At 40.0% G+C, this 16,023-nt stretch overlaps 1 protein-coding gene across 2 annotated transcripts in view; it reads right to left on the minus strand.

The window, feature by feature from the left end:
• Positions 1–1,299, minus strand: part of LOC124777429 (tRNA-splicing endonuclease subunit Sen2) — a 49,159-nt gene extending 47,860 nt beyond the window's left edge. The window contains exon 1 of one of the 2 annotated variants that reach the window (XR_007015728.1): positions 826–1,299. Coding sequence is in view for 1 of the 2 variants with exons in the window: in XM_047252829.1 (XP_047108785.1) it covers positions 826–1,017 (192 nt within the window). In the remaining variant the exon portion in view is untranslated. The remainder of the gene's footprint in view (positions 1–825) is intronic. The other variant, XM_047252829.1, reaches the window with a different exon arrangement.
• Between the last annotated feature and the right edge of the window lie 14,724 nt (positions 1,300–16,023).

The following is a 16,023-nucleotide window of genomic DNA, read 5'->3' on the forward strand; positions in this document are numbered from 1 at the left end:
TTTTGACATACGAAAACTATAAGAAATGCATGTACAGTGCGTTACATATGCTACAACTAAAAACAACTAAATATTTCATCCCAAGAAACTTTTCTTCATGTAGTGCTCATCCGTCACCTGAATATGGTCACTTACAGAAACTTGTTATCTATGAATAAACATACTTTTCATAAGATTCTGGTTGTTGCCTACTACCATTCTTAAAATGCACTGAAAATGTGCAGCACTGTTTATAAACACATTTTGCTGAGAAAACAACTGCTGAAAACTCTCGAGTGACAGTCATTCAGGAAAAGACAACAACGTACATCTCACAACAACCCTCTTACAAACTTACAAAAATTGACTTTCTTAGCGGTAATTATGAATAGGAGATACATAAGATAAAATCGGATAATATGTTACAAGAGATTAAACAGAGATATTCAATATTTACTAGCAAGTAACATTTCATGAAGAGCTAAACTACTCAAATGAATGCTGATAACAAACTGCATGTAGATTAACGTCAAGTGTCTTCTTAAATATAGGCACAGTTCTTGATCAGAACAAAAAAGATGTGGTTTTCTAAATGTATCTTGTACATTGTGCACATTTTTTTTCTATTTGACAGTTGCATACACCTAATTAAAACAATTGACGGAAAAGGTAGAACGACATTAAATTGAACAGAAAACACAGGAATAAAACTAAGGGCCATCAAACCAATGGAGGATAATAAAAATCCAATGAACTACCTATAAGAGTTGAAAAACCTTTTCGACATCTTAACCAAGAATATTTAGTGTCTACTTATGTAAACTATTAGATCTGTTACTTGATTACCTTTGTATATAATGAGTGTATGTCATTTTTTTTCTCCACCACTACACAGTCGCCGTTGTAGCGACCAGTGTATGTTTGCCACAGACGCTCACTCACAGGTATACCGGAAACACTTTCTATAACGACGGGAAATGGTTGTTCTCGTGTTACGTACACATGACGCTTACGCTTGGGCTCCTTTACATTCTCCATTACCAATGGGTCCTCAAAAATCGGATCGTTATGCCGCGAATCGAATGTCGGCCTGTCCGCGAAATTAATGAACGACTACTACACATCCCGGCATAAAAAACACACTACCAATGTCTTATAGTTTTTCTCACCAGATATCCAAAGAAACACATATCTTCACGACAACCCCATTTCATCACAACAAAAACAACTTTTTACATTACTAGTAAAGACAAAAAAAATGTAAACAAGCCCGTAGAAATCCAATGACGTTAGAAGCCTTGTAAAATCAATGAAAGTTCAAAGAAGAAAGAACTTTACACTTTACCCTTCAACCATAGATACAATTTCAACAATTACGGGACTCCGACTCGTCACTGCAACAAACGGGCGATAAGCAAATGATACTTCTGAATAAGATAGTTAGTTAGTCACTTGGTTTCAAGTTCCATGGATCATTTTGCACGATAAATCGTAATGATTTCGAACGACTTGTTTTACCTTCCATCGCAGATTAAACTATGCAAATTCTTAAAATGAAAATGTTTCTAATTGGTTCTGCGTATATTTTAAAGCTGCGAGTACAGCTTTAGCTTCTGCTGAGAAACTAGAAGTTTCACTGTGAAGCGAAATCAATTCATTGTAACATGTGCTTGGGCATAGAAACACGTAGTCCGCTATGCCATTACGTGGCGTTTTGGAGAAATCAATTTTAAGATGGAAATATTGTTGTAAATAATCCACTACAGTTCAGAAGGAACAATGATGTACATAACAACAACACCAGAAGGAAAAATGACATTCATTACTCCATATTACGGTTGTCTTTAGCACAAATAAGGGTGTACAATGGTACAACTAGGGCTGGACAGGCGATACACGCGTTCAAGTTGGCTTGAGATTTCCCAGTACACCGCAGCGTTCGATGTAGTATCGAGCTTGTTCGAAAAATCACGTGACATTTCACTTGCGCGGCCCGAGTGCAAGGGATACGCAACGAACAACGAACTAGCCACAACAACAAGCTAAGGTTTTACTTAAAATTGAATAATTTAGTGAAACACTGGAGGAAGTAGTATTAAATCCTGCCACTGCACAAACTCCTATTATGTTTTGTTGCAAATTATTAAGTCTGAAAAAAACAGTTTCATTTAAAACGGTATATTTCTTTAGGATACAGATTTCGGGTCTAGTGAAGCACGGGATACAATCCGTCGGCTTTGACCAATGGCGTCAGAATTTGCCAGAGATCGTTTATTAGACAGTTGTAACAGCTGACAAGAGTGTTCAGAAACATAGGAATACAAAAGACAAAAAATATGGTTGACAAATGTCAAGACAAGTAATTGTATCATATTTTTTTCTGTGTAAAATGAAGGGGAAAAACTGGATGGAAATATTGGTAGCATAGAATACCTTACATCACATATTCATTTTCGTTAACATTGTTGTACAGTTGAAGTATATACGAGGGCTATCCACAAAGTACATTACGTTTTGGAATTAAAAATAAATAAAGTATTGGAAATTTTTTATTATATACATATGAAAGCCACACTTAAATACTACTTTTCTACATAGTTGCCATTTAAATTAAGGCACTTATCGTAGCGATGGACGAGCTTGGAAATTCCTTCGTCGTAAAATTCGGCCGCCTGCGCCTTCAACCACGTGGTTACCTCTTCTTGAAGCCGTGCGTCGTCATCAAAACGCTGCATAGCCAACCACTTCTTCATTGCTGGGAATAAGTGGAAGTCGCTCGGTGCCAGGTCGGACTGTACAGCGGATGAGGAAACAACTCCCACTTAAAAGATTCGAGAACTTCACGAGTGCCATTTGCCGTGTGGGCCCGGGCGTTGCCATGAATCAGCAAGATCTTTGAGCCCAACTTTCCCCTACGCTTGTTTTGTATTGCTCTTCTGAGGTTGTGCAGAGTTTGGCAATACCTTTTAGAGTTTATTTTAGTGCCTCTTCCCAGGAAATCCACAAAAATCACATCTTTTCTGTCCCAAAAAACAGTCGCCATCACCTTCCTTGCCGACATTGTCTGCATGCATTTCTTGGTTTTTTTGGGGGGGAATTTGTGTGCCCCCACTGCATTGACTGCAATTTTGTCTCGCGTTCACATGCTTAACCCATGTTTCGTCACCAGTGACGATGCGATCGAGTAATGAGTCGCCATCTTTCTCGTAAGCGTCCAAAAACGTTAACGCTGCAGCCATTCGCTGATTTTTGTGAATCTCTGTCAAGATTTTTGGTATCCATCTTGCACAAAACTTGTGGTAACCAAGCTTTTCGGTAATGATTTAGTGCAACAAACTTCGTGAAATTTGTGGAAAACTCATAGAGAGTTCCGTTATTGTGAAATTACGGTTTTCACGGACCGCGGCATCGACTTTTTCGACAAGTTCGGCAGTCACTATGCTGGGTCTTCCACTTCGCTCTTCGTCGTGACCCATTGACGCACTCCACCTTCAGTGATTATGTTGTCCCCATACACTTCACAAAGCTGCCGATAGATTTCTATCGGTGTACAGTTTTTTGCAGTCAGAAACCTTATTACAGCACGCACTTCACACTTCGCGGCATTTTCAATTAACACTGACATTTCAAGCTGTCACAGTAACTCAACTGAGTACAGCACGAACCTCTCACTAGCACGGCAGGATGCCGACTGAGCGGCGGAATGCCATGACACCAAGATGGCCGCGCTAGCCCGCCCCTAACGGACACAAACGAAAACGTAATGTACTTTGTGGATAGTCCTCCTAGGTCAACTGAAGCACGAGATACAAATTTTACATGTGGTTTTTTCTTTCGCTTCCTCTATCACTAATAGTCTCTTCTTATGTAGATAGTAGTACTACCGATGGCAGAAGGAGCTATGTACATAGTATTTGTATCCCATACTTCCGTTGACACTGCTAACGAAAACGTGGAAATGGACGTACGTTACATTTGCAACCTGTACCTCAGTTGAACTACTCAAAGAGGCAATCAGGCGACACATATACAATTTGTATCCCGTACTTCACTATGGGGCAGTTTTTTTCGCCGTCGATGCTAATAGTATCGACTGAAAGTTATAGTTTTCATCACAGCAATACCATAGTATCCCATTCTTTAGTTGAGCTATATAGGGGGGGTTGGGGTTGTTTGGCGGAGGAGACCAGACAGCCAGGTCATCGGTCTCATCGGATCAGAGAAGGACGGGGAAGGAAGTCGGCCATGCCCTTTCAAAGGAACCATCCTGGCATTTGCCTGGAGCGATTTAGGGAAATCATGGAAAACCTAAATCAGGACGGCCAGACGCGGGATTGAACCGTCGTCCTCCCGAATGCGAGTCCAGTGAGTTAGCCACTGCGCCACCTCGCTCGGTTTGAGCTATATAGCTATACACAACGTTTTTATCCTGTTCTCCATTTGACATATATAGGTAAATCTCATTAATGTTCTTTTCGAATAGATAGTGTCAGTGTAAAGGTCAACCGAAGGACGGGATACAAATTTTAGTTGTGTCGGGCGTTTAGCCTTTAATATTGCTAGTACAGATTCGAAAAAATCGTACTGATATTAGTGCTGGGAAACGAAAGAAGAACGACAACTCCGAAATTTCTATTACGTACTGGAGTACACAAAAATATACGTAATGGTGTAATTCAATAATGTTGTTGTTGTGGTCTTCAGTCCTGAGACTGGTTTGATGCAGCTCTCCATGCCACTCTATCCTGTGCAAGCTTTTTCATCTCCCAGTACCTACTGCAACCTACATCCTTCTGAATCTGCTTAGTGTATTCATCTCTTGGTCTCCCTCTACGATTTTTACCCTCCACGCTGCCCTCCAATACTAAATTGGTGATCCCTTGATGCCTCAGAACATGTCCTACCAACCGATCCCTTCTTCTGGTCAAGTTGTGCCACAAACTTCTCTTCTCCCCAATCCTATTCAATACTTCCTCATTAGTTATGTGATCTACCCATCTAATCTTCAGCATTCTTCTGTAGCACCACATTTCGAAAGCTTCTATTCTCTTCTTGTCCAAACTATTTATCGTCCATGTTTCACTTCCATACATGGCTACACTCCATACGAATACTTCCAGAAATGACTTCCTGACACTTAAATCAATACTGGATGTTAACAAATTTCTCTTCTTCAGAAACGCTTTCCTTGCATTGCCAGCCTACATTTTATATCCTCTCTACTTCGACCATCATCAGTTATTTTGCTCCCCAAATAGCAAAACTCCTTTACTACTTTAAGTGCCTCATTTCCTAATCTAATTTCCTCAGCATCACCCGACTTAATTAGACTACATTCCATTATCCTTGTTTTGCTTTTGTTGATGTTCATCTTATATCCTCCTTTCAATAATGAAAAACGTCAAAAATAATCAAATGCAGTAAAAGAAAATAATGGAAAACTGAACTTACCACACGGGAACTTCTTAAAAGAACCGAAGCTCGCCTTGAAAGACATCAACAAAAATGACATAGCCACATACACAAGAAGCAAAACATCACGAAAAAACACACACGCACACACACAAAGACATACATACACGCACAGCAATTTAACTTAGCTTACCTCTTCATTATTTAACTAGCATTTCCGGAAAGTAGCGTAAAGTTTAACTTGTTGTTTCAGAAACTTTGCACTTTTGTTTTTGTTTACACACAGTTGCGTATAGGCCAAATTTGTGTAACCATATTTTCGTGTTTATCTGTAATTTAACTGACTTATTCTTAATCAACTATTACGTTTATCATGAGTGAAAAGTGCTTGACTTGCCGTAGAATTGTTAGGTCGGGGCTTTGGTGTGATGGGTGCTGTAGTTTTTTCCATGTGGGTGACTGTAGTGGCGTGGGAATAGGGGAAGTAAATGAGACTCATCAGTGGTTTTGTAGGATTTGTAGTAGAGATAGGAAGATACTGGAACAGGAGGGGAAAATTGCTGCCCTTCAGGCTGAATTAGACAAGGCCAGGGGAGATCTTGACAGGTTAAGGAGGGAGAAGGGTAAAGAGAGGTGGGAAGTGGCAACAGGCAACAGGAGGAACAGGCCTAGAACTTTGTCTGACAGCTTTATGGTGAATGTGGAAAATACACTCCTGGAAATGGAAAAAAGAACACATTGACACCGGTGTGTCAGACCCACCATACTTGCTCCGGACACTGCGAGAGGGCTGTACAAGCAATGATCACACGCACAACACAGCGGACACACCAGGAACCGCGGTGTTGGCCGTCGAATGGCGCTAGCTGCTCAGCATTTGTGCACCGCCGCCGTCAGTGTCAGCCAGTTTGCCGTGGTATACGGAGCTCCATCGCAGTCTTTAACACTGGTAGCATGCCGCGACAGCGTGGACGTGAACCATATATGCAGTTGACGGACTTTGAGCGAGGGCGTATAGTGGGCATGCGAGAGGCCGGGTGGACGTACTGCCGAATTTCTCAACACGTGGGGCGTGAGGTCTCCACAGTACATCGATGTTGTCGCCAGTGGTCGGTGGAAGGTGCACGTGCCCGTCGACCTGGGACCGGACCGCAGCGACGCACGGATGCACGCCAAGACCGTAGGATCCTACCCAGTGCCGTAGGGGACCACACCGCCACTTCCCAGCAAATTAGGGACACTGTTGCTCCTGGGGTATCGGCGAGGACCATTCGCAACCCTCTCCATGATGCTGGGCTACGGTCCCGCACACTGTTAGGCCGTCTTCCGCTCACGCCCCAACATCGTGCAGCCCGCCTTCAGTGGTGTCGCGACAGGCGTGAATGGAGGGACGAATGGAGACGTGTCGTCTTCAGCGATGAGAGTCGTTTCTGCCTTGGTGCCAATGATGGTCGTATGCGTGTTTGGCGCCGTGCAGGTGAGCGCCACAATCAGGACTGCATACGACCGAGGCACACAGGGCCAACACCCGGCATCATGGTGTGGGGAGCGATCTCCTACAATGGCCGTACACAACTGGTGATCGTCGAGGGGACACTGAATAGTGCACGGTACATCCAAACCGTCATCGAACCCATCGTTCTACCATTCCTAGACCGGCAAGGGAACTTGCTGTTCCAACAGGACAATGCACGTCCGCATGTATCCCGTGCCACCCAACGTGCTCTAGAAGGTGTAAGTCAACTACCCTGGCCAGCAAGATCTCCGCATCTGTCCCCCATTGAGCATGTTTGGGACTGGATGAAGCGTCGTCTCACGCGGTCTGCACGTCCAGCACGAACGCTGGTCCACCTGAGGCGCCAGGCGGAAATGGCATGGCAAGCCGTTCCACAGGACTACATGCAGCACCTCTACGATCGTCTCCATGGGAGAATAGCAGCCTGCATTGCTGCGAAAGGTGGATATACACTGTACTAGTGCCGACATTGTGCATGCTCTGTTGCCTTTGTCTATGTGCCTGTGGTTCTGTCAGTGTGATAATGTGATGTATCTGACCCCAGGAATGTGTCAATAAAGTTTCCCCTTCCTGGGACAATGAATTCACGGTGTTCTTATTTCAATTTCCAGGAGTGTAGATTTGACCTGTTGCTTCAGTTAGAAGCTGGTGAGCCTCAAGCAGTTGCAGGTGTAGACAGGGCACAACAAACTTTCAGCAGCAGATTGAAAAGTAAGAATGTAGGGAAATCAGAAAAGAGAAAGAAAGTGTTGTTGTTAGGTAGTTCCCATGGAAGAGGTGTTGGCCAACTCTTGCAGGATGAACTAGGATCAGAATACCAGGTCACCAATTTTTTTAAACCTAGTGCTGGTCTGGAGCAGGTGACAGAGGATTTAGGATCACTTTGCAAAGATTTCACTAAGGAAGACACCGTGGTTATAGTGGGTGGGGCAGGTAACAGTATTGACAGAAATCCTGGGTACAGTATAGAGTGTGACCTGGCGCAGATTGCATCAGCATCGAAGCATACTAGTGTTGAGTTTGTATCTGTTCTTGGGCGTCATGACCGACCTCATTTGAACTCTTCTGTCAAGAGAGTTAATTTGGAGCTGGAACGGCTGCTCATGTCGGGTGCGGGGTCACACATTGGTGTGGTTCAAGTTGATTCTCTCAGTAGGTGGGATTATACTAGGCATGGCCTTCACCTCAACAGGAAGGGGAAGGGTAAATTGGCTGGGAAAATAGCAGGAAAGTTAAAGGGGGGAGGCACTGTCATGAGTGGTAAAATACCAGTGGTTATAGGATTCAGAAAAGACCCTTTTTTAGGGTAGGGAGGACAGAAAGAAAGCAAATTTTAAGAGAGGTTAGAACTGAGACAAATCTTCAGTTTGAAAAAGAAATCAAAAAACATAATTCCAGCTTATTACATCAGCATAAACAGCCATTGGTTAAGAATTTTCAACTGTCAGCAGATATTTTAACTCCACCCAATTTTAACTCAGACAATGTGAAATGTCAGCTATCTTTATTGCATCAAAATATTCGAGGACTGAGAAATAAAATTAATGAATTAACTATATGCATAGATGAATTAGAGTCTTCAAACCCAGCTGACATAATCTGCCTCTCTGAACATCATGTGACCACTGGTATAGAACTTTTAAGTGTTACAGGGTTTAGGTTAGCATCTCACTTTTGTAGATCAGAAATGGAGAAAGGAGGAGTTGCCACATTCATCAGGAACTGTCATAAATTTAAGAACATAGACATTCATAAATTTTGCCTAGAACAGCATATGGAAGCATGTGCAACAGAATTAGATTTTCACAAAAAATCTTTCATAATATTAAGTGTATATCGAGCACCTGCAGGTAACTTTAATCTGTTTGTAAACCACCTTGAAGCTGTACTGGCCCATTTAATAACCAAAAACAAAGAAATAGTGGTTGCTGGTGATTTCAATGTAGATTTCCTTAAAGACTCACCGAATAAGAACTTATTTGAGTTAGTAACACTATCATTCAACTTAATTCCCACAGTAAAGTTCCCCACTAGGATAGCCACTTGCTCACAAACAGCCATTGATAATATCTTTATAGAAAAGTCCAATGAACAAAATTATATTACAAAACCAATAGCCAATGGCCTCTCAGACCATGACATGCAGTTCCTTCTGTTAAATGTTAATACTGAACAGGATATAAAATCTGTTAAATCTGAGCTCAAGAGGGTAATCAGTAAGCCAAAAATTGATTATTTTAGGACACTCCTCAGAGACATTCACTGGACTGATGTTTACAGTGCTCATGGCATGAATGAAAAATATAACATTTTTGCTAATAAAGTGCTTACCTTATTTGAACACTGCTTTCCCCCAAAACTTACCAAGGTTAGAGGAAAATCTACAAAGAAGCCATGGATTACTCGAGGAATAAGGGTATCTTGTAAAACAAAAAGAAAACTGTATCTGTCAATCCGAAACATTTCCAATGTTGATGCTATAGCACATTATAAGAAATACTGCAAAATATTAAAGACTGTAATATGGATGTCAAAGCAAATATATTACAAGGAAAAGATAGTCATATCAGATAACAAAATAAAGACAATATGGGATATAGTGAAGGAGGAGACCGGTAGGACCAGACATGAAGAAGAACAAATAGCATTAAGAGTAAATGATACATTGGTGACAGATGTGTATAGTGTTGCAGAACTTTTTAACAAACATTTTATAACTGTTACTGAAAAGATGGGGTTGTCAGGTTCGGTAGATGCTGCTATGGATTACCTTAGACCAGACATTTCAAGTAATTTCCATAATATGAATTTGACCCTCACTACCCCAACAGAAATAATGTCCATCATAAAATCTTTAAAATCAAAAACATCTAGTGGGTATGATGAAATATCAACAAAGTTAATTAAAGAATGTGATTCTGAGCTAAGTAACATATTAAGCTATCTGTGTAACCAGTCGTTTATCAGTGGAATATTTCCTGAATGGCTGAAATATGCTGAAGTTAAGCCACTGTTTAAGAAGGGAGATAAAGAAATAGCATCAAATTTCCGTCCAATTTCACTGTTACCAGCATTCTCAAAAATTTTCGAAAAAGTAATGTACCGTCGTCTTTATAACCATCTTATCTCAAATAACATACTGTCAAAGTCACAGTTTGGATTTCTAAAAGGTTCTGATATTGAGAAGACTATCTTCACTTACAGTGAAAATGTGCTTAATTCATTAGACAAAAAATTGCAGGCAACTGGTATATTTTGTGATCTATCAAAGGCATTTGACTGTGTAAATCACAATATCCTTTTAAGTAAACTAGAATATTATAGTGTAACAGGAAATGCTGCAAAATGGTTCAAATCTTATATCTCTGGCAGGAAACAAAGGGTGTTATTAGGAAAGAGCTTGATACATGTCTATCAGGCATCATCCAACTGGGAACTAATTACATGTGGGGTCCCACAAGGTTCCATTTTGGGGCCCTTACTTTTTCTTGTGTATATCAATGACCTTTCATCAGTAACATTATCAGATGCCAAGTTTGTTTTGTTTGCCGATGATACAAACATTGCAATAAATAGCAAATCAAGTGTAGTCTTAGAAAGATCAGCCAATAAAATATTTGTGGACATTAATCACTGGTTCCTAGCCAATTCTTTGTCACTAAACTTTGAAAAAACACACTACATGCAGTTCAGAACTTGTAAGGGGTGTCCCAAGAGTATATGTCTAACATATGATGACAAGAAGATAGAAGAAGTGGACAGTGTTAAATTCTTGGGATTACAGCTTGATAATAAATTCAATTGGGAGGAGCACACCACAGAACTGCTGAAGCGTCTTAACAAATCTCTGTTTGCAATGCGAATTTTGTCAGACGTAGGGGATATAAAAATGAAAAAGCTGGCATACTATGCTTACTTTCATTCTATAATGTCATATGGGATTATTTTTTGGGGTAATTCATCAAGCCAAGCTAAAGTTTTCCGGGCACAAAAACGTGCAGTAAGAATTATATGTGGTGTGAACTCAAGAACATCCTGCAGAAGCCTGTTTAGGGAACTAGGGATACTAACTACAGCTTCCCAGTATATTTATTCCTTAATGAAATTTGTCATTAAAAATATATCACTTTTTCAAACCAACAGCTCAATTCATGGAATCAATACTAGAAATAAGAATAATCTTCACAAGAATTTAAAGTCACTTAGTCTTGTACAAAAAGGTGTGCATTATTCAGGAACACACATTTTCAATAACTTGCCAGCAGCCATAAAAAGCTTAACAACCAATGAAATTCAGTTTAAGAGAAGCCTAAAGGATTTATTGGTGGCCAACTCCTTCTACTCCATTGATGAATTTCTTAGTAAAACCAACTGATTTGTATATAAGTACAACATAACTTCTGCACAATTTCAGTGCAGTGATGTGTTCATTGAAAATTTGTGTGTGTGTGTAAGTATAATCTGACTTCTGCACCATTTCAGTGCAGTAATGTGTTCATTGTAAATAAGTATTACAGTAGTTGTATTACATGTTTATTACCTTATAAATAAATAAAAAACGTTTTTTATTTTAAATTCAGTGCATTAGTATTTGTAAAATGACTCTTAGTGTTCATTAAAAATGACGATCATTCCACTTGGGACCTGTGGAATGGTACATTAGCTTATTTGTTTTAGTTGTAAATATTTGTCATGTATTGTTGTTTTTCTGACATGTTCCACATCCAGGAGGACCTCCTCACTACGGATCAATTGGAATGAAAGTAAATCTAATCTAATCTAAACAGACACACACATTCACACCACCACCACCCATCCTAATGTGAAATTAGCTAACGTATTTCGGACGGTTCTTCTGCCCAATACGTTTAACAAAACATTTAAACGGGCAGTATGTTTTGGGAATACTAAGCCTCCATGAATAACTGTCTAAGTGACTTTGAAGTGTGGAAATCCGGCGTTTCCCCTTCCCTACAACAGATTTCACAGCTGACGAATAACCCTCTACGCTATTTGTGCAAGCCCCTGTGGATTAACTAAGAGCCCCTTGTGATTAACTACAAGACGCTGATAACGCCTTTCCCCTAAATCCCTATATGAAGAAAAACCATCTGAAATTACAGTGGAACCCTCTGCAACGTGATCTCCAATGAAGCTGACTAAAACTTCCTTCCTTCGATTGGGTACTTCTATAAACACTACATTGTCACACTCTTGACCTGAAACTACAGCCCCCCAAACCCATAATCCCACCGAAGGTTCCCCCCCCCCCCCTGTTGCACTTCCTTTTGCCAAAATGCGACTCGTCAATTTCGACCATAAACCCCGCCCCCCCCCCCACCCCCATCCCCAACGGCCCCCCTATATTGCATGTATTCCCCACAAACTACCCTGCGAAAAGAGTACCAATCCACAACTGCACGCTTACTCACACTTCATTCATGGACACACAGCCACACAGGATATCTCAAACACCAACAGTATGTGATTTTCATAACGTCTCTCAAGGCGAGCTTAGATTTTTCGAAACACATCCCTCATCTACTGGACTGCCACAACCGACCTTTGCTGCAGCGCCATACGAATAAGTCGTGAGTACGGCGACGAGATACAGTTGTGAGGTGCATATGTTCGCCGCACTCTCAAATCATCCAAGTTCATTGGAACAGATAAACCCATATCTACAAACGAAAATTAGGTACTAAAAACTGTCCTAAAATAAGAAACCAATAGTCCAGATTACCTCAATATCACTAAGAATGAAATTAAGTACCGAATGAATTGCAAACAACCAATTATTTAAACAAATGCACACGAAGAATGTTTTGAGCAATATGTAGCGCTCTCTTTTAAAATCACATTCAATTATTTTAATGATAGCGCTTATCTGGAATACAGAACTGTTTTTTTATCTATAGCTGAAAGTGAAGACATTATAATCTATGTGTAATGTATGACGTCATTGGTCAAAGCCAACTGGTTGTATCCCCTGCTTCACTAGACCCCAGAATTGGCACTTAACTGAAAAAACGAACTTCAAGGAGATCCTATATACACAAAACATACTTCATAAAAATACCACGGAATACTACAGTGAACGTTAAAAGCATTTTTCCTTTTTTCTACAAGACTTCCTCCAAAAGGGTAAATAAAACAGTCATATGAAAACAAAGAGTTACTGTTTGACTTCTTTCACACCAATCTCTGCACGCAGCAAATTAAATCGAACTCGCTCAAGTGGCTTTGTCAGCAGATCAGCTAACTGGTTTTTTCTATCTACATGTTCTACCAAAATTTCACCATCCAGAAATCTTTCACGAACATGGATGTGTTGGATCTCTATGTGTTTTGACAGACGATGATATTCAGGGTTTTTTGCCAATTTTAATGCACTGGCATTGTTAATATAAAGTGTTGGAGGTTGTTCCGGCATTTCAACCAAGTCACTTAGTAAACGATGTAACCAAATTAATTATTTGGCTCCTTCACTTGCTGAAATGATTTGTGCTTCAGTTGTAGATATAGCCACTATCTTCTGCAACTGACTTGTCCATGATATTGCCCCTCCATGGTACTTTGCCAGAATACCAGTTGTTATGCCATAATTTAATGTACCTTTCAGATACCGAAATATGCGTTTAACTCGGTTCCAGACTGAAGCAGTTGGTTTTCTGATAGCTCGAGCAGCTTTATTGACTGCAAAACTTATGTCTGAATGAGTAGCTATTGAGAGATACATAAGACATCCAATTGCCTCGCTATAGCGAACTGAGGACGAAATTGCTTCTGTTTCATTTGATCATTTTCTTCATATCCAGTGGGAGTTGAATTCATGTTAGATTCTACCATTTGAAATCTTTCCAGTATTTCTTTCGTGTACTTTTCTTGACTTATCATAATTGTTCCATTTTCATTTTCATTTTGTTTTATTTTTATGCCAAGAAAACTGTCAAGAGTCCCCAATGTTATATCAAATTCACATTGTAAAGTGTTCAGAAATGCTGTTATTTCTTCTACATCACTGCTGACAATTAGGCCGTCATCAACGTAAATAGCTACATAAAGTCTTTTTTCATTCCATTTGCGATAAAACAAACAAAGATCTTCAGCACTGTTTCGAAAACCTGCTTTCTCCATGACTCCCATAAACCGTTTGTTCCAGGAGCTTGGTGCTTGTTTTAGTCCATAGAGACTCTGTTTCAGGAGACACACTCGATGCGTACTATCTTCAAAGCGTTCTGGTGGTTCCATGTATACTTTATCTTGAAGTATTCCATTCGAAAATGCCGTCTTCATATCATATTGTTTCAACACCAGTTTTTTTGAAGCAGCTACCACTAGCAAAAGTCTAATGGTGTCATAACGTGCAACAGGACTAAATGTATCTTCATAATCTATTCCTGCTTGCTGAATATATCCTTTAGCAACTAATCGGGCTTTGAAGCGAGTATTTCCATCAGCTGAAACTTTTAGACATAGAACCCAACGATTTTGTAATACTTTGGCATTTATAGGACGTTCAACAAACACCCAAGTATTGTTTCTCTTTAGTGATTCTAGTTCTTCATTGATAGCTTGCATCCAATTTTTATTTATTTATTTATGCATTTATTTTACCTGGCAAGATTAGGGCCTTCAGGCCCTTTCTTACACCTAACCAGGCGTACTCATATTCAACAAATTTCAGTTTCTACAGAACATTAAGGACATATAACATGATATACAGTATTTATGTTAAAGAAAAAAATTGAGATTATAAACGTAGTACAATGATAATTATAACAATCAAAAAATAATTATAACAATCAAGAATGATAATAATAATAATAGTAGTGACTATGTATATGAAAGTAAACATATTTTTCTTTTATGAATGTCAGTCCTATTGATAGTTGGGAATTTTCTCGTTATATTCTTGCAGCTTGTGAGTTATTCTCATCAAGCAGAGTCGTAAGACGATAGAATGAGGTGAAAGAGATATAGAAGAGGTAGATAGGTTAGAAGAAGAGAAATAGAGTGGTAAAATTCGAAGCTATGATGGAGAGGAGAAAGAAAGAGATGAGAGGGGCACAACAATGGTGGCTATACCGTCCCTAATATGTAAGTCTTGAGTTCCCTCTTGAATGTTGAGTGGTTCTGGATAAGACGCATATCACAGGGGAGTGCGTTCCATAGTCTTATGGCTGAGATGGAGAATGACACGGAGAAAGATTTTGTGTTATGCAAAGGTACAGCCAAGATGCTAGACGTATCCAATCTGGTATTGCGGTTGTGGAATGATGATAGGAATTTAATGTGAGAAGATAAGTATTGAGGGCACCAGTGGCTAAGAAATCGATGAAGTAAGCACATCGTGTGGAGATCGCATGCCTTATGTGGGCGTATCCAACCTATCTGGGAGTATGAAGGACTAATATGATCATACAACCGTATATTGCATACGTATCTAACGCAAGCATTCATCACTAGCTCGAGGAATCTCGAATTTTCACTATTTGTGCCGTGTTGAACTACATCACAGTAGTAAAGATTAGGCAAGACTAGTGTTTGGACTAATTTTTGTTTAACATGGGTTGGAAATATTCTTCTAAATTTTTGAATTGCATGTAGGGAGGAGAGCGATTTCCGGCAAGCTGTGACTGTTTGTTCTTCCCAGTTTAGGTGTTCATCCAAGATTAGTCCAAGGTCTTTTACTGTTTTTTGGTATGGTAGTTGGGTACCATTGAGGAATATTTGAGGGACTTTTTCGCGAAAGTACCGACTGATTAACTTTGGATGAGATATAAGTATGACCTGGGATTTCTTGGGGTTTAGTTTCAGACCTAGGTTCTGTGCCCATCGAGAAACAGAGCAAAGATCTGTGTTCATACTCGCTACTGCATCAGCAATGTTCTTGGGGCTTGCACTTATGTACAGTTGGATGTCATCGGCATATAGATGGTAGTTGCAGGAGTGAATCACTGGAGAAATATCATTAATGTACAGTGAGAAGAGTAATGGACCAAGGACGGAGCCTTGGGGAACTCCAGAGCACACGTTTTTCCATGATGACTTTTCCGACCCACAAATGACTTGTTGACTTCTGTTTTTGAGGTAGCTGTCGAACCAGTGTATTG

This window comes from Schistocerca piceifrons, chromosome 2 (assembly GCF_021461385.2).
Source record: "Schistocerca piceifrons isolate TAMUIC-IGC-003096 chromosome 2, iqSchPice1.1, whole genome shotgun sequence".
NCBI classification, from domain to species: Eukaryota; Metazoa; Arthropoda; class Insecta; order Orthoptera; family Acrididae; genus Schistocerca; species Schistocerca piceifrons.